The sequence below is a fragment of the Gallinula chloropus genome (genome assembly GCF_964237585.1).
Source record: "Gallinula chloropus genome assembly, chromosome: 4".
Classification (NCBI taxonomy): domain Eukaryota; kingdom Metazoa; phylum Chordata; class Aves; order Gruiformes; family Rallidae; genus Gallinula; species Gallinula chloropus.
The window spans coordinates 20,386,326-20,414,317 of record NC_140088.1 but is presented as its reverse complement, the minus strand read 5'-3'; the positions used below and the strand labels follow the sequence as shown (position 1 = coordinate 20,414,317).

The 27,992-nt window shown below is 50.1% G+C and overlaps 1 protein-coding gene across 1 annotated transcript; it reads right to left on the bottom strand.

The window, feature by feature from the left end:
• Positions 1-917: 917 nt before the first annotated feature.
• LOC311191733 (uncharacterized protein) lies at positions 918-23,513 on the bottom strand (the record flags this gene model as incomplete). Its single annotated transcript, XM_084264003.1, has 13 exons — positions 918-2,218; positions 2,443-2,595; positions 3,817-3,916; positions 5,337-5,402; positions 7,070-7,164; positions 8,076-8,196; positions 9,637-9,685; positions 10,591-10,700; positions 14,745-14,852; positions 21,232-21,312; positions 22,014-22,053; positions 22,880-22,965; positions 23,448-23,513. 13 exons carry the CDS (start codon positions 23,511-23,513, stop codon positions 918-920), a joined length of 2,376 nt encoding a protein of 791 aa, XP_084120129.1.
• Between the last annotated feature and the right edge of the window lie 4,479 nt (positions 23,514-27,992).

Genomic DNA, 27,992 nt, shown 5'->3' with positions numbered 1-27,992 from the left:
GCACCATGACTAGATCCATCACACCTCCAGCAGCTTGCTAGTGAGGGCAGGAGGTTTCCCAAGGCAGCAGCCCCTTCTCCTGCTCAGCCAAGAGAAAAGCAGCAAGCCTGCTTGCTGCCCTAGACCTGCGAGGGAAAAGCCTGTGGAAGGGCCACTCAGCCCAACTTTCATCGCTGTCCCTGTCACTTTGAGAACTTGGGAAAGAACCACCCTGCTGGTGGCCCTCCACCAGGATCACACCAAGGAGACGTTCCCCATCCCCAGGGACTCCCCAGCTGTTAGACCTCCCCTCCAGGACACGATCCACCACCGCAGTGGGAGCTGGGTACAGCCAGGTATGGCTCTGTGGAATTGCATAGAGTGGCAGGGGGCTGCCCGCACCCCGCTGGGACACCAGGACCCTGCCCAGAAACGCTGCTGCCTACAGCTGCGGCTCCTGGGGAAGAAACGCACATCTATTGCTACAAAGGCCTCTGAAAGCACCGCCGCTGGCTGCACCCCTCGGGCGGTTCAGGGAAAGCATTTCGGACTCCCGCGCCTCGAGCCCGTGTCCACGGCCACAGGCACCCATGGCAGGCAGGAGCTGGAGGACACACGCAGCACATTCGCCAGCCCAGCCTCTCTCCCCCCACACCACCAGGCTCGGGGACCTTGGAGGAACAGGAAAATGAAAGCGCTTCCCAATCTGTCCATAGGAAAGATGCAAACCCAATCCGCTGGTGCCTCCTAGCGCTGGTGGCCGCTGGTGGCCACTGCTCCATCTCCTCGCTGGGCACTCGTACCAAAGCACAGCTTGACAGGCAGTGGCTGCTGTGCTGTCACCCTGACACAGCCCTGCTGAACGGGGGGTCCCAAAAACAGGGTGAGGGTGCTGCTACAGCACTCGCTTTCCTCTCCCTTGTCTCCCTCCATTCCTACTAGAAAGTTACTGATTTGGACAGCTTTTCCAAGGGAGGAGACGCCAAAAGGAAACTGTTCTCCGAATGGGATTTGGCAACCTGTGGCAGTGATTTTGGTTTGGGGCTCAGGGAGGGTTGGGGAGCTTTCAGTGCGTTCAGTGGTTTCTGGAGGCATTTTTGTGCATCTACCTCCTCCGGGTCCAGCTCAAGAGGCGGTGGCATGGAAATGGCAGGCAGGGGATGTCCAGTCTCCAGCAGAGGCAATGCCACCTGCTTTCTGTTCAAGAAGTCCTGCTCTGTCGCGTGGGCCAGGTGGAAGGGAGTGGTGGTTTTGACAACGGCGTAGGGGCTGTTCCCCTGCCCTGCCGGGCACGCTGCCTGCTCGAAGGGGCAGCCCTCGCCCGACCCCGCTGCCTCCGAGTTGCTGACAGATAAGATGGGCACGCTGCCGCCTGTCAGCCCGTTCGTGGGCCACGCACCCAACCCCTCCGGCCAGTGCATGGTGCCGGTGGCGCTCCCCGACCCGTTCTCCTGCAGGCTGGCGAGCTCCCCCGTGGATGCAGCTTTGGATGCCAAGCGCTTCAAGTCCATTTTGTCCAGCAGCACTGCTCTGCAGCGCTGCTCAGCCACCTCCCCCCCACGCTCACTCTTCGGGGAGCTGTCATGCTGCGACGTGCTAGAAAGCTGCTGCCGGTCACCCAGCAGAGGATCAGGGGGTGCATTGAGTGCTTTCTCTTCGCAGAGGGAAGATGCTTGTTCTCCTGCTGGCAGGGCAGCAGGATTTGGCTGCCATACCGTGTGGTCCGTAGCGGAATGCTCAGTGGTGCTCGAGTCAGGAGGGCTTGGTGTGTTTTGGAGAGGCGAGTCCAAGGAGCTATGCTCAGCTGGGGCAGGAAGGCAGGTGGACTCATGGTCCACCACGGCACAGCCGGGAGTGAGAGGAGGCTGCTCTAGAGGCAGGGCCGTGGGCAGGAGGGGATGGTGGGCCTGCACCTCACTTGACTTCAGAAGTGACAGCGGCTGCCCATCCCCAGTGGTTTCCACCAGACCCTCCTCTCCTGGTGGCTGCTCACCAGGAGGATGCAGGTGGATGTCTGTTGATTCAGCTGTTCCACTGTCCTGGAGGGTAGGAATCCTCACCTCCGTTGTCGTCATTCCTCCTGGCTCCCCGGGACCTCTGTGTGGATGGGCCTCCCTGTCCAAGGGGTGCTCACCCACACAGCCATTCTGGCCGTTGGCTGCCACATTGCCCTTCACAGCTACTGGGTTGAGGGAGAGCTCCAGGCCCAGGGGTTTCCGTGGGAACTCCTCAGGCTTTGCTGCAATGGAAGCAGAGAAAGCAAAATAAACCCCAAACCGTGCATCAGTTCGTTTTTGCATCCAGTGCCCCCCAACCACGGGAGGCAGATACTACACCCAGTGGGTTAGCAGCCCTTCCAGGCTGCCCTGGCTCCCAACTACACCGGATGGGTGCTCTGGTCCCCAGGGGACATGGGTGCTACAGGCCATTCCCACTGGGCTGCCCACCTTCCCCTCTACCCACCTGGTGGGGGGAGGTCAAATTTCATCTTGCGCAGTTCGGTCATTGACACCTGCAGCTGCTCGATGACGGCATCATCCTCATACTGCAGGGAACCAGCAATCTTCTCCTGCAGAAATTCCCGCAGATCCTCCAGCGTCATCTTCAGCAAGCGCTCTGGGGGCGGCAGAGAGGAGCAATGGCAGCGGCACGGCCAAACCACAGGGTAGCGCGAGCGCAGGGTGCGTTGCTTTGGCTTTATCTGGGGTTCTGCTGCCTGCCCCACTCTGGAAGTGGGACAGCCTGAACGTTTTTGCCTGTCTCCCACCTTCCTGCTGTAGCTCATACGGATACATTGTACATATCCGTACCACCTCTGGCCGGTAGCTCAGCAAGGGCAGAGGGATGGTTGGGCTGGGAGCTGTTGCTGACCAGGATGTGGGTTTTGGGTCATTTCTGGAAGTTCTCAACTATACCTCTAGGAGGAGGAAAAGCTCCATGAGATAAACCCCGAGTGCCAGAGTGAACAGTCACTGTGGGCAGCCTCCACCAGCCAGGGATGCCAACCTGCTTCAGCCAGCTGGCAGGGATGCAGGCAGAGATGCTGACCCACAACCAGGGACGTGGGCAAGGATGGGATGCAGGCAGGGATGCCAATCCACACCACACATTCCTCAGGGAGGAGATATGATTTCACAGCCAGGCTGAAACGTCTGCCTGCCTGTCAGTTTCCCAGTCTTTGCAAACAGCCAGGATACTTGAAGATTTATTTCTGGATAGCCTGTTCTTCATTTGTCTAGAGAGCAAGCACAGGGTGGCTGTTTGCAGAAGCCAATAAACACAATGCCATAAATCCCACTGGCCCAAAGGTTCCCAGCGTGCGGTATCAGCATCACTCCTGTCCCAGATTAAAGACCTAACCAGGTGACAAAGCAAGGCTGTTAGCTTGGGGGAGCATAGGGGTTCAAAGTCCCAAAGATCTCAAGGTAGAAATGTCACTGCTTTAATGTTATATGAGAAAACCAGGTCTTGGTCATTTTAGAATTATATTGGTGGATTTATTTCTCCCTCTACAACCCTTTCAGCTGAACTGCTACATAGAGCTTTGAAGACAGATGGGTCACTGTTTGCACTGGCCCTAAGAGTGTGTTACTAAAAGCTGTGGGTCACAGCATGCAGAAAGAGGCAACAGGGAGTGTGTCAGGTGGGGCTTGCTGTCCACTGAGCACAGGATTTGGCATGTTGTGGAACCTCATTTCCTCCCTGGAGCATCTGCATGGGACAGTGCCTTTTGGGATCAGCACAGGGCACAAGCAGCCTAACAGCAGCCAAGCAAGACCTTCTGTGTGGGCAGCACAAGGGTGGCCTGGTGTGGTGTCACCTCTGGTGGGACCTTACTTCTGTGCAGTTTGAGGATGGTGTAAGCCATGGCTGTAAGCACCCGCTCTCCTTCCAGGATGTAGATGTCCCACAGCCGCAAGGTGAGGGTGAAGGGGGTCTGTTTCAAGCACACAAACAAAAATCCAGCTGGTTAGCACCACACTCATTAGCACTGATTGATGGGATGACCATACAGAGGCTGGTGGCATTGCTTTGTCCCTTTGTACCAGAGCACATGCCAGGGTAATGGCACCAGATGTCCAGGATTCATCTATAACACCAAAACCTGTGGTTTTGCCTAAAAGCCAACACCCCTGGGTGGCCAGGAACGTGCTTAAAACTTGACCACAAATGCAGGAGAAACCTTCCACAGAGGCACACTCACATATGGATTACCCTACCCACGGAGTGATCTCTGCAGCCTTGCAAGCACACAAAGCCACTCTTGTATCCATCCAAATTGCCTCAACAGATGAAGGGCTATTTATGGGATAGGTCTGGAGGCCAAACAGCGCTTCACTAGGCATTAAAAAACTCAGTCCTTTAGTGTCTAGAAGTGGTCTGTCTACACACAGGCTCGTTTCTGCCTGCTAGATCAACTTCTGCTAGAGGCATTCATTTGCACCCAGACCCAATCTGACAAACAGGAATGAACTCATATCCAAAATGATGGAGCTTCCCATCAGCCCCCAGCAAAAATTTCTCTCACCAACACAGAAATGAATACTGGTCCTACTGTGACATTTAAAGTCGAACTCAGGATGCTGTGCTCACTCTACAGACTTCAGTGTGACTGGCGGTCGTGGGTCCTTCACCTCATGTTCCTGCAGCTAAGGGGTTGTGTGTTTCACACAGCTCTGAGTGAAGCCCTGTGAAGCAGCGACTTCCCTCTCGAGGGGAAGAGGTCACTCGCTGGTTTTAGAGGCAACAGGGCAGCAGAAAATTGAGACTGAGGAGGCAAAGATGTCCTAAACATGAGCAAGTCTGGATCTTGAATTCAAGTGTCCAAGCACAACACTGCCCCTAAAAATAAAGTAGTCTTGGCTAGGGAGTGGCAAATTAGTTCTGGACCAGTCAGGGCAGTTGTCTCACGCTTTCATGTGTCTTCAGTGTCCAGCCTGCTCCTTCGCCCACGGCTGCCACAGTGCTATTTTCTTAGGGTTGTGCCCCAAGCTCTTCTTCTCCCTACGTTGCTTCCAGAGACAAAGGGAGGTTAATTGCCCTTGCAGCAGTGCCAGTGGGCAGGAGAAAGATCTCTCCTGACTTTGAAGCTTACACTGCTGCTGCTGAGCCATCTCCCAGTGACCATCTCTTCCTGCTTGCGGTGAGGCAGCAGGATCTGACTTGTCATCACACACATGCATGCTCTTTAAGCTTTGCTCTTATTAATTTTTTTTGCCTTATGAGAGTGTGTACAACATCCCACCCTATGAAATGGAAATGTCTTCTTCAAATTATGATACTTTAAAAAAACAGCCAGGTGGATTAACCACACAGACAAACACCAGAGCAGCAAAGAACCCAGAGAGCATCCTCACCCGGTCAATGAAACACTGCAGGAACCACTTGGTCGTGTAAATCCCCGTAGTCATCTGCTCCTTGTCCTAGGAGGAGACAGCAAAGAGAGACAGGTGTTTCACCAGGCTGCCTGCTGGACATTCAAGCAACTTCTGGGGAGGTTGGTTAGTTGGTTGATTGGTTTACTAATGCTGGTGCCTGGGTGCAAGATCTGGCTGCAGTTTGTCTCCCAACAAAGCCCCTGCTTTAAATACCAATTTTAAAGACCTACTTTGGCACTTTTCCCCAAATATTCCTTGAACCTGACCCTCAATGTGGCCAAACTTCAGACACAACTTTGGAGAGGGATTTCTAGAAGTTTTTCTGGCCTGACAGCTACTCCAGAGATTTACAGAAACCTTCCAAGAACCCAAAGCACACACCCCCTGCATTCTACCATTTTTGTTTCCATAGTGATTCCCATGCAAGCCTCTCAGAGCAACACAAAAACAATTAACCCCAGCTATTCCACAGGTAGATCCAGACCTGCACGATGTCAAGCCAGCTTTGCCAGCACGACCTCATATGCATGGCATGGCTGCTGCAGTAGGATGGACTGATAGGCTATGGAAAACTCTTAAACACCTCACCAACATCACTCCAGTCTATCACTTTTCCATCCCTGTCTGGCACCCAGCACAGCACACAGAGACAGCTCTGCTTTTTCTGGCACAGCTGATGGTGTGGCACAGCTGGTGCTGGGATGCACAGCGCCCTGCCCGTGCACAAAATCGATGTGACCACTGCTGCAAAGCCAGCAAAGTGGTGGGCATGGGAAGAGAAAGCAGCCCATGGGATCAGTGGCTGGCTCAGGTCTTTGCTTTTGGCTAGAGCTGGGCACCTGGGAGCCTATGAGCGGTATTGGGAGTTATATTCCCATCCTCCCCACCCAGGCTTCCCCACCTTTATGGCTGTAATTAAGTGAAAACCTGTCCTGGCCCTGCTACACCTATACAGCCAGGTCTGGCTCATTTGCAGCAGAAAGCAAGAGTTGTGGCAGATGATGTCAATTCCAAGAGCATTTCCTGGAGCTGGGCCACCGAGTCCCTTGGGAGCACAAGAAACCTTCAAGAGTCTGGCCACTGAGTCCCAACTGGCTACAAGAAATCTGGGGGCAGAGGTGGGTGTACAAAAAAGGGAGCAGGTGTTGCAAAATAGTTGCCTATACGTTAGACTGCAGCTGATGTGTCCTGCAGATGCTTCTCCAGCCACCAAATGACCTCATACTATCTGCTAGACAGAGAACAACTGGACATGCCCAAGGAACAAAACACACAACAAATCTTACATGCCTCCTGTCAGCAAAGCTGGCAAATGCAAGCACTGGGGCTAATAATTATGGAATTAAGTACGACTCCACAGAGTCCAGCATCACCCTTCAGGCTTTGCAGCTGGTGCAAGAACAAAGCCCAGCTGCGCTGCTGTACGCCCCTCTCACTGCAGGCTCCATGAGCATTCCTGCCTGGCTCTCCTGGGAAAGCCTTGGCATTTCAGCAGTCCCTTCACTAACGATGAGCAGGCAAGCAAATGATAACCACTGGCCTCAGCAAGACGCAGGCATCCCGCTCGACAAACGCCTGTCTCCCTGCGGCTGGAGCGGCCCTGCATGGCTAGAAACGCGACCAGTTGTGCATCTGCTTGGCAGGACATTACACTAACTAGTGTTGCATTAAAACACGATATTAGTATGGGAAGACTGATAGCAAAGAGATACCATGTGCTTCTTCAGTTTGGGAAACAGTTTGCTTAAAATCTGCTCGTGGTGAGCCTGGAATCTCTGCAGCTTCGGGAACCCAGGAATGAAAAAGCCTTAACAAGAAAAGAGGAGAGAAATAAAACATCATCAGAAAAGCTCCAGAACAGTCCTCATTTTCTGGAAACTCATCCCCTGTGGTCTTCTCTTGAAGTTGGCTGGACCACAGCGCACCCAGCTACCTCCCCTGGCATTCCTCACAGAGCCCACCCTTCACCCCATCTACATGGACAACAGCACCCTCAGCACCAACCCCTGCTGGCCCCTCTCACTGTAGCCCTGGCAGAGCAGACCGCTCACTTCCCCACCTGGGACCTGGCTTGGCCAAGACCTCTCTGAACACATCTTGGTGCTTAACAAGGTTCAGAGAAAAGCTGAAGATGTTTGAACACCAGAAGCTTGTGCAATGCTCTGTAATCTAGCAGGACATGTCTTTAACGCTGTCCAGAGTTATCACGTCACAAGGCTTAGCCTTCCACTCCTAACATAACCCTCCATGCACAGATGACTAATCACAAGTAAGATGAAAGGATATTTAATATGCCTGAAGTAAAATGATGCAGCACATTTGGTGGAATTACATCTTCACCAAAACACAAGGACTCACAGCTCATGGCATGCTACACCTGGAGCGCTACACGGTGCTCTCGGATGTGCTTCTGCAAGACTTCCCAAAAACTCATAGCCTTGAGTTAACTGGCTGCCTGTGACAAGGCTCTTCGGAGGGACAACAGCACCTCTGCAAAAGTGTTCATTCCTGAGCACTAAAGCTCAGTGCTGACAAACCACATTTTTCTCTGATGAGCTTGTCTGCCTCCAAGAGTGAAGCTCAGTCCATGGTCAGGCTGTACTGGCACACAACTGAGCCTTACCAGCTTTATCAGGTATGTGAGGAGAAACGAGGCCCTACCCACCAACTTTCTCTCCCATGTCAAGAGCCCCCATATCCATCCTGTCCCAGTCTTACCGTGCATGGCATGCCGTTGGTCGGTCAGTAGCTGTGCCAGTGCCCAAAATGCATCCTCTTCATTTAAGTACATCAGGAGGATGGCTGCTATCTGGCTCATTCCTTGGCAGTAGCTCACTTCCTGCAAGAACCAAGAGGGGCACAGGTGCTGTCATGCTGTCAGACCCCACCATGACACTAAAGCTGGAGAAGCATGTCAGGTTGTCTGTGCTTTTTTTCTCCTCTTTCAAGGTCTGTCCCATTTCAAGGTCTTTATTATTTATGCCCAAATTCATAGCTCCTATATGTCTAGAGCATCTACCACGTCACTGACTCACAGAGTGGTTTGTGTTGGAAGGGACCTCAAAGATCACCTAGTTCCATCCTTCCTGCCACGGGCAGGGACACCCTTCATTAGACCAGGTTGCCCAAAGCCCCATCCAACCTGGCCCTGAACACTGCCAGGGATCATGGGGTATCCACAGCTTCTCCGGGCAACCTCTTCCAGTGCCTAACCACTCTCAGAGTTAAAAATGTCTTCCTTATGTCCAACATGAACCTACCCTGTTTCAATTTAAAACTCTTGCCCCTTGTCCTGTCACTACAGGCCCTGATAAAAAGTGTCCCTGTCTTTCTTAGAAGCACTCTTTATATAATGAAAAGCCACAATAAGATACCCTCAGAACCTTCTTTTCTCCAGGTTGAACATGCACAACTCTCAGCCTTTCTTCATGGGAGAGGTGTTCTGTTCCTCTGACCATGTTCACGGCCCCTCAAGGAGGTGAGGCACTTGCAGGCAATGTTCCCCACCAGTCCTGCTCAAGCTTGGAGGGTGAGGGACAGACATTCCAACATAAGAGGCACCTGCAGATACTTCAAGGAATAGGGATGGGATGATGGCTCCAACAGCATGTGGCTCTGATACTGTTTTGGATTCTTTCAGCCACATGAGCACAGAAGTAATTCCAGAATAAACAAACCTGGTAAGCATTTATCTGGTATGAGGGAAGGCAGGGTCTTTGTTTCCTTGACTACCCTCCTGACAATTGCCTTCTGGGGTAACTATCCCCTCCAGGAGATGGAGGCAATAGGTTCCCCTGATTACTCTGCCCAGGCCTTTCAATTAAAAATGACCGGTTCACTGTAATAAACCAGTGTTTTCAACAAGGATGCCATTCAGTGTATGACAAGAAACATGACAGACCTTCAGCCAGGAGACTAGTCTTGATGGAAAGCCAAAGGGCAATCCCCCACTCTTTGCTGACACTCGCCCAAACAACCACTTCTGCCAGATGTCATTTACCAGGTGTCAAAATGAACAAGGGAATGAAGCAACTCTGCAAAGATTCTTGTGCTGCTGGCAAGTCTCACAGCTGTCTTTACAAACCAGTACTGGGACTTAAAACTGGAATTAACACTGGCTAAATGAGGAGTGTGCATGTATATATACACACATTCCCCCCACATATGTATACACATATATAACACACACATATATAAAGTTTTTTTAAAAATCTGTATATATACACACCCACATAAAGCACAATGCTATTCACTTTAACTGGACTAACTTACTACTTACGGTGTTATAAACCGAGTATGCCGCCAGGACGTGGAAGAGTGCCTGTTGCCTGGGGAGAAAGGAGGACATTAGAACTCTTGGGCATGAGGTCTCCAGCTTCGTGTGCACACCAGCACATCTGTACATAGAGCAGAGGCTCTGAAAACACCTGGGCATCCAGTACTTAAGCTTTTTGGAAGGAGCAGGGCTCACAGAACCAGAAAGCACTTTGACAAGCATGTGGGATGGGACCTCCTCCCGTACTGGGGAGTCAGCAGCCCCTTGGAGTGGGGCTGAACCAGCCTGGCCCATCAGCAGGTCTCCTGGACACATGCGCACCTACCCACATGTGATGTTCAACACACCTGCTCTTCAGGCTTGGGGGATGGTGGGTCTTTAACAGACTTAAAACGACCCAGGCATCAAATGTGAGACACCCTGGGGAAAGCACTGCCACCATTTTATTAGTAGGCTCCTTTCTTCCTTCCCTCCTCACTAAAGGAGTCCTTACTATCTAGACACACAGCGCACACTTCCTCACAAAGTCTGTGTAGGGTGGCCAGGCGTGACTCATCCAAGTGACACAGCCACTTTGTCAAACCTCTCCAGCCCTGTCTGTTGTGGAAGCCACGTATGCCCCATCTCACCCAGCTCCTCACAGACCCACTCCATCACCCCAAACCAAGTCCTCTGCAACTGCAACTCTAGCACCCTGGAGGACAAGACACTGCAACAGACTGATGTCTGGCTCAAGAACTGGGGCTGCACATGTATGGTATAGACCTGTCCAAAGAGAGAGTCAACAGCCCAAAATCTGTGGGTCACTGTTGGTAGTCTGTGGAGCAGGCAGAGATGGCTTTGCTCTCCTGTGAGCTCCTTTGAGCCAGGAGGCTGCTGTCCACCCCATCCAGCTCATCCCACGCACACCGACTGGCACCGGAGCCTGTACAGCCGTGCAAAGCCCCCCATACTCACTTCACTCCATAGCGATCCCTAAACATGATGTGGTTTCGGAAGGTGCGGTTAACGTCCAAGTCTATCTGCTTGATCTCCGATGAAAAGCTCTTTGCTTGTTCTTTCATTTGCTGTTAGGGAGAAGGGCAGACAAGAGGAAGCAGTCAGACATCACACCTCTCCACACTGCCAGAAGGTACAGGAGGAGTAGCAGCTTGTGAGCAGCAGAGAGCTATCGCAAAGTGACTTGGACACACTGACATCTTGCAGTGAGCAATGATCTGCAGCCTAGAGATGCATTCCAGGCCCCTTGGATGCACTGCTGGCCCAGGGAGAAGGGGACAACCCCAGGCTCACATACCACCAACCCAGCATTCACCCATCGTCCAACGCAGATACCAAGTTTTCAGAATCTAAAACCTTTAGAATTAAATTCCATTCTGATTTCTTTTGATTCCTTTGAGGTACCCTGCTTGGCTGTCATAAAGCATCCCCATGTCTTGGTGCTTAAGGTAGGATACACTTTTACAACTGACACACAGATGTAAGCACCGAGCCCCTGAGCTTTTCAGAGGCTCAGTCCTAATCAAGTCCAAACTGTTACTATGGCTCTATGAAGCAATCTCCAACTACTACCCCAGCAGAAGAGAATCTTCTTAGTTTTAAGGAATTCTGGGGAATTCCCTTGGACTGGTGCAAATTTTAAGGAATTGGCAGGTCAAGAACAGAAGCTAAACTTAAAACCCTGAATAGCCATGTCCTCCCCCACCCCATGCTGGCCAATCATTTAAGGCAGCATCACGCAGATAAAAGACTGAAGTCCACTCAATAAAAGGAAATTCAAACCAAAGGTAAGCCCACCTCAACCAACTGTGCCCTCAGAGTCTCAAGCTCAAGATGCTCCATGGTCGAATCCCACCACAGACCCATGCAGACAAGGACCATAGCCAAGCATCTAATTCTCACAGCTTTTAGATACCATCAATGACTGTGCAATTGCCCTCCCTCTTCAGTATCACCAGGGTCAACTGCATCAATAAAATACATTTTCTGACCATCTTCACACAGCCTGAGATCCACTGGCAGGTTAAGGGGAAGCAGAGATGAGCAGCAAGCCCAGCTTGCCTTGAGCCGAGGGTCGAGACACAGGAGTCAGAAAATAGCACATCTGCACAGATACTTCATCATCTGCTCCAGCAGCTGCCATCCTACAAATGCTCGTCAGCCTGATACAAGGTGCCTCCAGGCTGCTGTTGACCTGCTGGGTTGGCCACAGCAGCTCTGGGGAACTTCGAAAGGTCATTAGCACCCAGCACAGTCATTGCTAGCTCAGGGCAGTCACAGCATCTCAGGAATGTTAATTCCAACCTTGAGAACAGCTGTATGAAGGAACAGCAGTGCAGGGGACGTGGTGATTATTGCCTGCACAAGACAAGGAAGGATAAAAGTGACAACGGAATGAAGATCTGATGAACGTAATTTCCATGCTGTAAATCCTGTGCTCAGTGCATCCTACATCTCTTTATCCAATACAAAGCAGACAAACTACCCTCAACAAGATGACTGTTCATGTACACCAGGTCACATCAGCTCGAATTTCCCTGCTAAAGGCGCTCTTGTTTTTCCTGCCAGATAAACACAGAAATCTCCAAAAGACTGTAAAACATCCTGCTTTGGGTTTGTTGTGGGTTTTTTTGGTTTTTTTTTAAATCACTACACCTGAATAGCAGGTAGGTTGTAGAGCAGTTTGTCACCTCCATGCCACCCAGGAGGCTTCAGCAGTTCTGCACACTAAACAAGAAGCCTGAGACAGGTTGTTCGCCTTTTTCCCAAGGAAACTGGAACCTCCAGAGGTGGTTTGATGAGTTCATCAGCACTGTGAGCCCCGCAAGCTGGCAGCAGAGCAGAGGCTGGGATGCTGGTGGTCCCGTCCCAAAGATCTTTTATAAAGTCTCTGCTCTATCACAAAGCCAGCACATTTCTTCTGCCACCTTCTCAGCAACCCTCAAGGCCCCTTGATTGTAGCAATAAAACCCCAGGGAGGCAGAACATCACATCCATGTTGGAACCACTGGTAGCCTCCAGGCTCCTGCAGCATCAGGGATAGCTGCCATGGCCCTGGGTAAGACTCATTCACTTGCATGGATAAGTCTTGGAGGACAGCTGGGAAAAATTAAAGTGCTATGGAAGCAATCGGACCATGGTTTTGAATTGTATCTCTCCAGAGGAAACACAGACATGGGGAGCAAGGTATCCCATCTGGATGGAAAAGTAGGTCCTCTGAGCACAGGGGACATCTCTACAGTGGGACCAGTGAGTATAGAAAAAGGTAAGTCACCTGGCACATGCCTGGTGACACACTCAAAACAAGGCACATGCAAAAGCCAGGCTTCTGTGGCATGGTGCATGACCAAGGATAAACGGGGTGGCCCTGGGACCAGCCTCTCCAGGACACAGGGCTGAGGCGTGGTCCATTCTTGAAAGCAAAAGCCCTGATCCGGGACCTACACTGAGCCTCTTCTAGAGAAAATGAAGGGAGGCTAATTACTGGCGGCAGGTGGCACCAAAGAAGAGGAGGATTAAGATGAGCTTGTAGGGGGTTTGCATCCAGCAAAGCCTATTAGCTCTGAAGCTCCTGTTTATCACAGACCCCTCTGGAGCACAGATAAACTCCTCCAGACTTTCATTTGTTCAGATTGCCTCCCTGCCTGCGCTGCACAGCTTTGAGGGGAGGGAGTGTGGTAAGAATCTGCACGCTGGGAGAGCTTTGTTATCTCTGCTGATTGCCCTGAGCCCAGCCCCACTTCCCCAAGCCCCTGCACGTGACTCCATCCCAGCGGCACCTCGCTATTAACATCTACGCTTGACTAACTATAATGAGCATTAACGTCATCCTGCTTAATAGGCAGGGATTTTTAGAAACACCTGCTAGAAGCAGCACTCCACCTCCTGCCTCTGAGACATAACTGTCCTCACAACATCCTGATCCTCACCCAGGTACATGATGCAAACTAAACCACAACACAAGTTTGGAAAACAAGTTCTCTTTCAGCCAGGGACTTCCAGACGCTGGCCATGGAAAGAGGCAGCATAAAGGAGCTGAGCTGCCTGAAATCAAACAAATCAGACACTGCAGCAATGCCCTCACTCGGGATCCTGCTCCACGCATGCAACAGAAATTGCCTGTTTTGTACCAAGGCACCCAAGCCTGGTGCAGGCAGCACTCTGGTGGGAAGTGATGCCAGGCAGGTTCTTCTCCTACCTGCAGAGAAAATGAAGTATTTTTAAAAGAAAAAGGATTTTTATGTTATTTTTAACAGACGCTTTCAAGACAGTTATAAGACTGAAGATGGATGATAAAAGAAGCCACTTCAATCCAAGCTTTTCCAGCGTTGACAGTCAACTTCCAGCTGCACATTCTATGTTGTAGGCCAAGACCCTGTGCTCACAAATCCGTGTGCTCTCCCCCTGCCCATACCTGCACGACCTGCCCTCACCTCAGCCTTAACGGGGTTTCTCAACTCACAACCCATCGTTATCTGGTTTAAGACTTCTGAGCTGCACTTAAAAGCATCCTGTGAAATTTTCAAGCACAGGAAGAGGTTTGAGGCACCCCCATCTAGCACTGACCCACTTCAGGGTACTCCTGGCTACGCTGCATCACTCCAGTGAGCTCCTTTGGGCAGTACCTTTGCTAAACTTCCCCTCCCTCTTCCCTGTATTTTCCCCTATGGATGTACTAACACAGACAGCATCCTTGCTCACATCTTCCAACAAAACAAGTGGAAGCAGCTGGCTAACATGGTAAAAGGCCCCAGCCTAACATACACACGCGGATAAAGAGTTTATCCCCTTTGCATACTCAGTCTTCACTAATTTTAAGTCTTTCCTTCTCAGGGGTTACAGCAGTTCATAGCCGGGAACAGACCTTGCCACCAGTGTATGTCGTAGGGTGCTCAGCATGCCACAGTCCTGCGAGGGAGGATGTAAGGGTTGGGTGCCCCCTCTGACCCTTAAAGCATCCCTGCAGGAACCCTCATTTCCCTTCTGCCTGCGCAGGTGGAGGTGGAGACACCCGCATCCACCACGGGTGTGACTTGCCCCAGCCAGTAAAGCCCCACCAAACCAGCCTTGCCCATCACCTTGCTCCTGTGTTTGCTGGGAAGAGCCCATACCTCATATTTGCCTGCGTTCTCCTTCTTCATCTTGTCCACCTCCAGCAGAAGTGACCAGACCTGGCCTCGCACCTGAAGCGGGATCCCTTTGTATACTCGCCGGCACATCTGTGAGGGCAGAAATGCGTGCAAGGTTAGCTGGCCCTGCCTCTGGCATCAAGAACCTACCAGAAGGTTCTCTGGATGTGGTCCTGCTGCGTTGCCTTTGCATCTCTTACACCAAGCTGAACATTTGTTCCTGTTGTGTTTCCTTTCTGACCCCTCTCACATCATCAGCTTTTTCACTTCTAGCTTGACCTTTCAACACCAGCCTACATATAAGGTTATAAAGACCATAACCATGGCACTGTGTTGTCAACCCATCTGAGCCTCCAAAAGCACAGACCCTTGCATCTCATTTCATTACTGCCGACCGAATGCAAAACAAAGCAACAGCAGCTCTTGTCCCAAAGATCGAGTACAAGATGAGACAGAAGGTGGTGGTCAAGTAGACAAGCTAGGCAACAGCAACAAAGTACCACCACCATCCCAGTCAAAATAAGCATATAAAATAGGTATGCAATAAATTGCAAGACCACCATGTAGTACTAAGAGGGCTAGATCTGTGTTTATAGCACTTCCCCGCCACATTATGGTAAATATTTCAGTGTTTCTGCTGACACAGAAAGTGTCAGTGTAATGCATCCTGATCCTGCAAGTGTAAAGGACATTCAACATTTTAAACCCCATTCTCAGTCCTTACCAAATGCTTGTCCTGCCTCAGGTGTTGCTGAGCACACGCTCTGAAGGTCCCATGCACAGTCTGGACCATACCCTACAGAAATACTTTGCAAGATCCTGCCCCGCCATCTGTAGGTGCCAAATAAGAGCTGTCTCCCTAAAAATCATCTCACTACCAAGACATGCCCACAGAAGGCCACCATCCTGTTCAACAACATCCTGCACTGTAAGCAGATCATCACTAATTCATCATCTTCACACCCAAGGGAGACACTCTGTGCATCCTAGCTCACATGAGGTGGTGTCTCCATCTCCAACCTTAAAACCATGTTGGAACATTTCATCCCCACAGCTGAAAGACCAAGGAGACGAACAGGAGAGTCCTGTTGCCTGAGAATCATTAAACCAGGACACAAGAAGTGCCATGCATCAGGAGACATGAAGCGAGGGGGTTAGATGAACCATATCCCCAAAGTGGTATCAGTACAGTGCCCACAAAAGCCCAGCTCCTGTAAGCAAGCTCATGTTTTCATGAAGCAGAAGCTAAGATCAGGAAAGTGAAGTATGTACCAGCTGGGATAAAACCACCAATTCAGAAAAAATTATTTATTTCCAACAGATTAGAAGAGACCAACTGACAGCTGCTGAGGCAGAAGATGACATTGAGTGCCGTGGGAAGAAATAGTTTTGATTGAATTCCCAGAGCTGGTATTGTTGTACTTTAATGAGTGAAACCCTCACTGGTGTGTAGTAAATGTCTCTAATGATTTTTCTCCACATGAGAGTGCGGCTGGAACAGGGAATTACAAAACATGCTGAGATGGAACTGAACTGAAATGCCTCCCTGTTATTTATCCAAGGGCTTTCCTCCTCCCACCGCCTCCAGACGTGAAAGTGATAAACCCTCAGAGCTGTGAGTCACGTGGAAGAAGGATGAGCAATTTTCCTTCATCACGAAACTTGAAGGAAAACAGGGAAGTTGTGATTAAAAGCAGCATTTACGCTGGGATGAAGTGGCAGAGGGAAGGCAGCAGGTGATGGCAACTCCTGCTCTATGTGAGAAGCAAAAACAAACCTCAAGGCCACCATCTTATATGCCACTGAGTCCTCACACATGGAAGAGAGCACCTAGACAATGCTCCATGCAGACTGACAGACCAATGCACAGCAGGAAGAACGGATATCATCCTGTTTCACATATGGACATGCTAGCAGTCAAAGCAATGGCTCCAGATCCCCATCTCTCCCCCCTCCAAGTATTTTCTTTCCAATAGGTGGGATGGGGAAGACTACAGAACTCAGACCTGAGCTGCTGCTTCCTGTATCAGAGTTCTCCTCTGAGTAGTACCCAGTCAATCAGCCCAGGTCTTTAGAGGGGTGGAGTCACTGCCCTTAAACACAGGACATGTTTTGCAGTAGTAGAACAATGCATTTTAAAGGGGTTTAGGAGGGGTAGGTTGTTTCTTTAAAGCAGAACATACACATTTCAATACATTTTCACATTCTGGAGCCTGTCACTGTTACCTTCTCAGCCACCTACATGGTCCACCAGGAAGAGACAGCAAGAGAAATGACCACATTCTGGGTATGCATGGCAATTTCACATTCACGCCTATCTACCATGCGTCTCCAACACCCTGAAGTGGGGGGCAGCCCCCTTTCCTCAGTTCCTGTAGGGCTCAAAGACTGATTCCTCTGGAAAGGAAGGACTCTTTCACTTCCTCCATCAGTCATGTAGCACGGAAGCTGAGCTGTGAAACTCTTCACCTGGAGTGGTGGGTGAAGGAAGCCACCACCACCATGACCACGACATGACCACCTTGGAGAAGAGAACTTTTTATGCACCACAAAACTGGCTGATTGATGATGTGGCAAGACACTGGGCAGCAGTCCCTGCGGTTGGAGCCTTGGCTATCCTGGGTGGGGTACCAGCAGGTGTGCAGGGGTCTTGATGGCAAAGCCAGGGCAAATTTAAATCCTGAAGCTGATGTGTCATGGGTGGGGACTTAAATTTATTACCAGGGCTACCTCCGGGGCAGAGGGAAATGTCACCTGGCAAAAAGCAGCAGCAGAGGTCACCCTGGAGCTTCCAGGCGCTAGCCCCTTGCTTTCCCATGCTGTCTCCAGGCAGGAGACCTCATCACCCGCTGACACTGCCATGAAAAACATCTGCTGTCTCTCCCCAGTGTTAGCAGATTATTTGCTCTTGGGGGTCCGTGTCAGTCCATACAGAGCCCTGATTCATCCTAAACTGCTTTGCTGGCATGCACTGGATTAAGCACCCTGCACTCCCCTGACCTCCGCAGAGACAAGGCTATCCCAGTACACAAAGACAGGCTTTGCCTAGGAACCAGACATCTCTGGCCAGACATCCCTCTCGAAATGTCCCGTCCCACACAGCCAGCAGCAAACAGCAGCTTGAAAACGATGCAGAGGTCATATCCTCTTCCTAGGACTGATACTTCTGGCTGAAATCCACTGATCTCAGGGCCTTAATGAATAAATTATCCTGCTATCCCAGCACATGGCCTCTTTTTTTCCTCTGCAAAGCCATGCTGCCACAACTGTGTGTATTCTTACACGGCACCATCAATTTCCTAACCTTTCCAAGTAGAGACAGGTTGGGATTTAAACTCAAGCTTAAAACAGCAGTGAAGAGGACACAGACCACCTGAGCCTCCCTGTGCTGAACCCTGAATGACAAAGTTTAGCATGTCTTTGCAGGTTTGACATACCCTAACTCTGCAAAGCAGCATGGTCCTTGCATGAACTCCTTTGGTTTTGCACCCTTGTGCAGCCAGAAGAGGGTACCACCCCATCCACACAAGGGATTGTGCTGGTGTCACTTGTTACTGATGTTGCTCCTGAAATTAATCTGATCACTACAAAATGTGTCTAGGACATGGATGCAAACAGATCTGATGTGGTGATGAGCCCAAGGAACACCAGGGCATCACTTTAAAATAATTCTGTTTGTTGCACATCCTGAAACAGCTTATGTCAGGAATGATTTTCAGCATAGCTGGGCCTACTTGGGCAAGGGACTGGAAGAGGCATTCCATGTTTTTCCAGCTTTATTTCCTATAATCTGCAACAGCCACAACAGTCAGAGTGCAACCAGCGGTACACAGGGACGCGCACTGGCAGCAGGTGGGGAACAGCGAGCAAAACCTGCTGCGCTTGGACGATGGCTCGTGCTGGGGTCTAAAAAAGCCCTTTCTTACCCACTGATGGATGGGTGGTTGCTTTGGGGCCAGTCACTGGCCGGGGACACAGCCTCCCTTGTCTTCCTGATGTTTTGCAACACAGAAGCTGAGACAACCACCTAAGCCCCGGCGAGCTACTAAGATGATGCAAACCAGCCTGCTCGTGTGGAGCCAAGAGCCCCTCTTCAAGCACTCGATAGGGTCAGCTGTCTGTCAGCTGCACCACATGAACTCAACAGGCTGGCCCTGAAATCCAGAAAGTTACAGCCTGGAAATTAAGACAGGTTTCTACAGCCACAGTCAGGGCAGCTTCCCTGCGGAACAGTCTGGGGTTCCTCCAACAAGATTTCTTCCCTCTAACAAAGTGCAGTCTATCAAGATGAATACCGAAGGGAAGACTGCTGCCTTCAGTGAGTTTTTTTATCAAAGATGACAACCTGCTCTTTATTAAAGTAACACAGAGCTGCTGTATTGTGACACTCAGGCTTCCATGGCACCTGCAAGGCGCTGAAAGCAAACTTGAAGGACACGTGCAATTGGAGATGTGACAGCCTGAGTGCTCAGAGAGGGAACAAACCCAACCCGCCCCGCTTTAGACACATCAGACGAAGGGCTTGTCACGTTTACTTCAGCTAGAAAAAAATCCCATAACCATTTGAAGGACGTGACTATAATTCCAACACAATGTCCTGGAAACACTATGTCTGAGCTGCATCCAACTGTGGCAGCAGGAATCTCTAAGCAGCTTCCATGCTCCTGAAACAAGAGCATGGTGTTGCACATCCAGGTGAAGGACACAGTCTGGTATTACTATTATTTTTTGTGCCTCTCTTTGCACTTAACGCTGCATGGCTGCTCCAAAGTCTGTCTGCACTCCCAGTGGTGCGTGGCAGCGGGGTGTTAGGCTGGATGGGACTGAAACCAAAGCTCCTTTCTCCTCCCCAGGGTCAACAAGCTGCTCCTTCCCTGCCTGGGACCAAGCGCTCCTTCTCTGTTTGCTGGGAGGAGGGAAAAGCCACCTCCAGTCACCCAGCACAGGGACAATGCCACGTCTGTCCCCAAGAATCACCAACCACTTACAGGCTGCCATAAATAACATCATTTATTCCGTCACAAGAGCTCTGTGATTTTCTGACCCGAAGACCCTCAAAACCCACCTGCCAATCTAGCCCCACACCATCCAGCAAACCTGAGCGATGTCAGCTGCGGCGTGGGTAACATACCCATTGATTACCAGGGTAAATCCAAAAGACAGATGGTGATTGCTGCTCCACACACCCCTCACCCTGGTTCCCGTCTGCCCACACCAGACAACCCAAGGAAGCCAAGGGGTCTGTCCCAAAAATCCTCCAGGGCCTGAAGGAATCCCCTGCACTCTGCTGGGATTTAGTGTTTAACTCTCAAGGCCACTAACCAATTAGTGCTAACTTCTAATTAGAAAAAACAAAGCCACAGGAGAGCCTCTGCTTTTGCCTGTGGAGCAGCACCGCTGAACAAAGTAATTAGAACCACTCTGAAGCAAAGAGAAGGATTGCAAAACCCCGAGCCCATCTCCACCCCGTCCCTGCTGTAGCAAAGAGAAGATGTGGGTTTCCTTTTAAACAGGGTCTTCAGCTGGGTGAACCTGACATTGCTCTGGCTGGCTGAGCAGGGGGGAATGCTCTGCTCAGTGTGCCACCCCCACCCCCAAGTTGCAGGGATATCCTCTGCACAACCTTGTAACCATGCTCGTTTCTCCTGAGGAGTCTCAGCTGGAGCTGGAGGCAACACAGCCAAACACCCAGCTTCTCCTGCCAAGGGAGGAGGCTGCAGAGGCCACAGTGACACAGGGCTTCAGCCATCCCCTGCCTGGAGTGCTGTCAGCAGAGCAGGTCAGGCACGATGCTCCTCAGCCTGCAAGGGCCCTCCCATTAGGTCCTGCAAGCTCTTGTTTCAAGAGGTTTGTGCCAGGAACACATTACAAATATTGATGAAAACCAGCTTGGTTTCACAGCAGCACTTGGTGCAGAGTTTATTTTGAGCACTAAAGCCAAGACACAAGGTTGGTGTCTCTATCCTTGATTTCCACAGGTGGATGCACACAATCTAACACCTACAAGGTTTCTCACAGGCACAGCTAGAAGCCAAATACAGAATCTAGGGGATGTCCCAGACAAGTAATTCTCCCTCCAGGGACAGTTATGAGTACCATCATCTGGACTGCACCAGTCCCATCTCCCGTGCCACTCCCAGGTGGTGAAGACGCAGAACGGACCTGCGGCACGCAACACCCCTGGCTCCCAGGGCAGGGACCAAACTGGGGACATGAACTTCTTTGCTGTGCTCCTGCCTGCACAGGGAACCAGAAGTACAAACGTACCAGCAGCATTTAGGGAACCGTTTTTAAAACTATGCCAGTCAGAACAGGACTTTTCCCTCGACTGGCAATCCAGCAACTTCAAGGAAAGCTTTAAAATACTAAACATGAATGGGTAGAATTAGGTAATATTTTCCAATGATCTCACTGGAAGGATGCACCATCTCCATCCTGCTGGACACTTGCTCTTTCTTTTCCTCCTTACCTTGTCACTGTTTCTGTATTTGCCCCATTTCTTCAGCATCTTTAGCCACTTGTCCACACGCTCAATTTCCTGATGCTTTTGCTGGTACGAGGGGGAAGAAAGCAAGACAAATTTATGAAAAAAAAGCTACAGAAGATACCTCCTGAAAACTTCACCCTCTTTAGGTTTAAGCTTCTAAGCAGAGACCTCACATCAGAGATGGGAATAACCCTGAGGTGGTTGAAGAAACTGGTAATTTTGACCCGTGGTAATTAAAGCAGCATTGGTAAAAATGACAAGACCCACAAGCTGAACAGAGAAAGCTGTTGACAAGAAAAAAAATCTTTGCAGGTTGGGCTAACCTCAAATTGTATCATCGTATCAGATCAGCAGAAGCAAGAGGCTATTTAGTCCCAGTCTGCAGGATCCTAACAAAGGGGATACTCCCAGCTCAGTGGTGATGACAGCAGAGATTACAGTCTTCTACAACCTCCACTGCCTTCCCCCACACGTGAAAACTCCTTTTCAAGCCACAGCCACTAAGCACTGTGCCAAAGCAGAGGGAAAAGCCCCAAAACGCTTTAAAAGGTGCAGGAGGGGAGATGCCTGACTTGGCAAAATAAAACTCCAACAGCTGGATGCCATGCAGAGTTCCCACCTCTGCACAAGCAGTCATATCCAGTTGGCACTAGCTGCCTGCTTTGCTCTTCTTGCTTGTGCCCCCCTTTTCTTCAGAACTGTCCCCTCCCCGGCCAGTGTGATAAGGATCTGATATCCACCACGACTGAATTATCAGCTCTTACCTTTTCCTCCAAGGCTGTGCGGGTCGGCAGCTCCTGCTCACTGGAAAAGCAAGAGGTCACTAGTTACTCTATAGGCAAGAAAGGGTGTGGAGGAGCATGGGGTGCTGCATTTCAAGGATCACCTTGGGCACCTGAGGACACAGGACTCGGTGGCTTCATGCCTTCCTTATGGCTGTCTCCAATGAGAAAGAGGCAGAGGAAGCACCAGAAAAAAACCCAGCACCCTATGGGAGCTGCTGCGGGGTAATCAAGTACTGGGCATCGCTGGGCATAAGGCACCTCTCCAATAAACATATCATCAGTAATTAAAAGGAGAGAGCGGGGACATTTCTGGATCACAGTTGCTTCGAGCCCCCCCTCCTACACACAAAACACCTACTACTATAAGTTTTTGTTCAGATTTGGAACACAAATACTTATTTTTAAGCACTGTCCCCAGGCACAGGGTGTGCATTAATTCATCTGTGCCTTGCTGAGGAGGGGGATTTCCTAAGGGAGTCAAGAACAATCAGATGCCTTCTCATTTCTTCCTATACCTCCCTGAATCATCTGGTGCAACTGCAAGGGCCTCTCCCTCTGTGACACACTGCAGGACTCCATGGAGGCATGGGAGCCTATACCTTCTGACACCAGGTTTGTGATGGGAAACCATTTCTGAGCCTTGGCTTGCAGCAGACTCAAAGCATCAGAGTGCCTGGACATGCGTGGTTGAGGGAGGAGGTACGTGCAGTACCTCCTGCATTTGGGATTGATCAAGCCACAGAGTGGCTTATAGGAAGGACCTTGGGTCTACCACACCGGGTGCAGATGGATGGTCTGCACAGACACATGGGTCAGAGAGGACAGGAAAGGGCAGGAGGACTTACTGCAGGAATCCAAACCGGTCTGTAACTTTATACAGCGCGAAATCAGCATCTTCCCACTGGTCAATCTGAGCTCCTGCCTGCCTGCCCTGAAAGCAGAAAGGACACCTGTGAGCTGGCCTCAGCATCAGCGACGTCCCGGTGCCTGCATCCTGCCCCCAGTGCCCCACATCTCTCTCCCTACATGCCAGAACCCACAGAGCCTGGAGAGCAACCTGCTCTAAAGAGACAAACACAACACTGGAGAGAGAAAACCACACAAGTTCAGCTTATCCAGCATCCCCAGTCTGCCTCTGCTATGGGCTGGGGAGAGCATTGGAGAAAATCAGTGCTGTTGGGCACAAGCCATCCTGGTGTTAAGGGCGCACGGAAGCACCAGAAGCCCTGAGCTGAGCGAATGTGGGATCCGCAGGAAACTCTGGGGATGTGGTGAGAGGGGGTGTGCAGGGAGAGCCAGCACAAAGCCTGAGGGCATAAGGGTTACTGAGGTGATGTTCTGACTTGAAGCATTCCTAATCAATTAAATAGCTCCAGCCCTAGCCAGCATGTCAGGGAGAAACTCTGCTGATACCTTCTCATACTTGGCGACGATCTCCGCTTTTTCCCGGGCTATTAAAGACTCTATATCTTTCTTCATGTCAGAAGCTGTAAGAAAAAAATAACAAGAGGGGAAAAGGAGATGAGTAAATGTGTACACAGCACGGGAAGTATTTTAGGAAAGCACTAATAGAAAAAGCCTTTGCTGACAACTTTAGCTTTCAGTCATACCCCATACACAGGTAAAAGCAGGTTGAGGTTGAAAAGCTGCTGTACAAAGCGTGCACACAGCCTGCCGGCACGCAGCTCCCCGCTCTCTTCGTGGGGCCACAACTGAATTTGAGCAAGGGGGAGTCTTGTCTGCTGCCTTTGTTCTCAGGCACACACATGCCTGTAAGAAAGACATCATGCTTTTACATGGATACATGCGAACCAGGTACAGAGCCCTTGCACCGCGCGAGCCCCGCACCAGCATTGCCTTCGTGTGGGTGACAGCAAACCACCATGCTCTTGCCCTTGGCTATGGATGTGAAGCCAGGAGATGCTTCACAGGGGCATCCAAAAGCAAATGTAACATCAAAGGAGAAACTAAAAGGTAAGGTTTTGCCTACTGAAGCATGCACGCAACAAGTAAATTGGTCTCTAGATGATTATCTTCTATACACACCCCCAGAAGAAAAACAACACAGCAGCAAGATGACCTCAGAGTCCCCATCTGCTCTGAGGCAGACCAGGCTTGGTCACTGAGCTCTGTGCCCACTGCTCTGCTTCATTCTGTTCACGTACAAGCAAGGTAATTTCCATGTCAAACGTGACTCGAGTGCTGTCTTGCACAAGCCCAAAAGAGTATCTCCCCTGTCAAGCCGTAGCTGGCTTCTCACTGTCCACCAAAGGAAGAGGTTGAACTAAGACACTGAGGAGAAAACACAGACAGACAAAATCCCCAGGGATTTTGGACCACAGTCCCCAGGGGTGGCCGCAAGGATGAAGGCAGCGGGAAGGTCTACCAAGTCCTCCTCCTCTCAAACTGTATGGAGACGCAGCCAGCCCTGTGCAGAATATGCAACCACACGATGGTTGCAGCACCACCTAAAGCCAGGGTACCACCAGCCACGTTACCCAAACCTTCAGGCTGTGGGAGTGATGCCACCGCACCGCAGTCCCAGGTGTAGCAGTCCCCAGGCATGAAGGACAGCAGTAGGGACTAGCAGCCATGGGGGATGGGCTCATCTCCAGCCTGCTGACCACATTCCCAAAGGCTCTGTAAACAAACTCTGGTCTGCCCCTTCTCCCCATCTTTCTGGTCTTCCCCTTGCTCCCCTTCCCTAGTGCTCAGTTGCTTTTAAAATTTTTTTTTTCCAACAGTTTTAAGTTATTCCCACACTTCTGCTACAAATTACAAACCCTACTTGGTGCAGACAGGATAAGCACTGGGAAGTCATCCTGTTTTATCACCTACATGGCTCTGTCCTTTGGAGTCCTGCTGACTTGCCACAGGTCCCAGATGGATGCTACAGATTTCAAGGAGAACAAGGTAAAATAATTTTAGTCCATTGTATGCGAATCACTTTGTGTTTGGAAAAGTGTTTGAACACTTCCAAGTGCAAGGCCTCTCAGATAGCTTGTTAGAGGCAGACTGCATGCTGCTGCTCTAAGGTTTTGCCTACTTTTCCTGCTGTAAAGAGATTCAGGTGTTAGCCATCTTAAGAGATTTTGTCCACTGCCACATTACGAATGGGCCAGTGATCTGCCCGGAACATCTGAAAGCTAAACAACTTCAATAATACAGTTCAGAGGTTTCTTGAAGGGCTTGAAAGCAGCTCCCTGGAGCACCTGGCATCCCCCTCGCAGAAGAGACTTGAAAACCTCTAACAAGAAATTATGGAATTTTGAAAATAAAAAAGAGCAGGTTGACTGCCTTGTTGCATCTGAAGCTGGAAAGTAAATCCCGCGTTTCTCTTCTCTGGTTCTTTCCCAAAGCACTGGTGACCACTTCCTTGCAGAGCAGAGGAGCATTGCTATGCACAGATGATGGCTAACACTGTGCTATAACTGCTCAAGAACTTTCTCCAAGCTGCCATTACAGCTCTGCAATGGACACCAAGAGTCATCCTGACCTCCCTTCATGAGGAACCTGAAGGGTTCTTGTTGTAGGACATAGTTCCCAGCTTCTGGCTGAAATCGCAGCTTGGTGAGCTGGCTGTGGCAATTCGAGCCTGGGTGAGCCACAGCAGCCAACGGTGCTGCACTTGGCATCAGCTGAAGAATGTGATTTTGTTTTTCCTGGGGGAGGGTGGGGCAGAGGGGAAGGAGAAATAAAAAAAAAGGGGGACACACAATGACATAAGATAAGCAAAACCAGTAGCACTCTCCAAGGCTTGGCCCACTTCTCTGCACCTTCACAAATCCATCAGAGATTATTTGTCTCATCTCAATGAACCCTTAGTGCAACCTGCTTGCTGCCACTGCGTCTTTTCTGGCATGGATGGAAGATGACCAGGAGATCCACCTTTCCCTATCTCTTCACTTCGAGAACAGCCATCGCTCCTGGTTGCCAGCAGTGTGACAGAAACATGAAACTGCACACAATAATCAGGGCTACAAGGGCAGCTCTTTCACAATGCATTACAGCCAACAGCACAGGCATTGCAACCTTACGCTCATCCATACTGACACCGGAGAAAAGCAAGAATAGGTGTCTTCAGGGAGGAGGTGGATGCTCCCTCCCTGGAGGTGTTAAAGGCCAGGTGGGATGGGGCTTTGGGCAACCTGGTCTAGTGAAAGGAGTTCCAGCCCGTGGTAGGGGGCTGGAACTAGATGATCTTTAAGGTCCCCTCCAACCCCAACCATTCTGTGACTCTATGATCTTTATTCAGTTACTTACTCTGCAATCAAAACAGAGCAAGGACAGAAATATTAATGTGTATTTTGTTCTGCTATTTTTCCAAGCTGCAGCTCCTCCTTCAGGCGTCCCCATGAGATTTGCTCAACACGTGTAATCACAGCTGCATTTTCCAAAGCAGCAAGGTCTGAGTAACTGTCTCACAGTGTCACCTAATTCTGCACCTTCTCACATCTTTCCTCTGCGAAGCTTAACAGCAAATTCACTCCACTTCTGACAGTGGTTTTGGTTGTTAATCAGCCAAAGAATTCAAATGCCATCCTCTGTGTGCTGCTAAAAATACAAATATTCCGGAGACCGGCGGGGAAAAAATAAACTGTACATCAAATTAAACAGTCAATTTCTCAAGACATGGATGAAGTGGAAGTTGTTCTGAACATCTCTGACCACACGCTGTAATAAATAACCAGAGGAAGAGTGACTCGGTAGCATGGGAGGATTTACACAGCAGAAGACATCAGGAGACCACATATATTTTGGCATCCGCCTCTGCAGCCAGAAATGCCAGACTGGTGCAAGGGAGCCAGTTTCACATCTCATGCCTGCAACGTGTGTGTTTGGGGTTTCTATTACAGCAACACCAAATTTAGGAAAAACTTAAAAGTGGAGAAAACTGTTGATGGCAGTGGGAGGGATGGAGATGGGAAGTGGCCACACCAACCTCGGCACCTGACCACAACACTACTGCTTCTTGGAGTACAAAGGCGATGCTGTGCTCTACTAGGTGGGTCTTCAAAGTACTCTGGAGAGGGAACTGAGCGTAGCTTACCTCTAACAGCCTCTGTTGAATACAGATCCTGAATATGCATATTTTTACGATTTGATTCTGCTCATGCTCCAACTCAAGAGTAGTTTGACACTGTGAAGCTGAGGAAAATGACACTGTGGGGATGTGAAAACTACAGGAACATTTATTTCCTGGCAAGTTTGATGAAACACATCATTCTGCCCTGATATAAATAGGCCAGCTATAAATCAGCGCAGTGTGTACCTGCCACACTTCACATACACGTGGAGAACCTCTGTAATATTTTAAGCCTGATTTTTTCCCCCCTAACACACCACTCAAACTACTTTCTCAAGCCTGCCACACAATTTTCTCCTGTCAGTGCTGTATTTTTCCAGTGAACGGGTTGGGTTTTTTTCCCCCATGACAAACACACACGATGAAGCAGCTGTGAACACGAACGGTGAGAAAACTTGAGCAATGCAAGAATGGGATTATATAAATATATAAGCTACAGAAAAGCCCCAAGCCATGTGTATTTAAATTCAACAGTTACCAACTCATTCCTTAAAAAAAAAGAAAAAAAAAAAAGAGTTAAAGCCCCCCCCCCCAATCTGTCACCTCACACTGAAACTTGCAGCTTTCAGTTAACAATTTAAGGAAGTAATAAATTAATGCCAGCAGCTGTAAGCCTGAAGACGCTTAATGAAAACACACGTCCCTGCCCACCCGCACTGAATGCTGTCCAGCCATTACCAACCCTGAAACCAAATACTCAAACTTTGGCTGAGAACAACTTCACTGAAATCAATTTTCCAGCTGGGATCTCAAGTACTGGCAGTGGAAAGATGCGTCCACATCACAAATTGCTACCCATGTCAGATTTACTGTAATCACCCTCCCCAGAAAGTCCTGTATTTCCCCACTAAGATGCCCAGTGGTACCCGCTG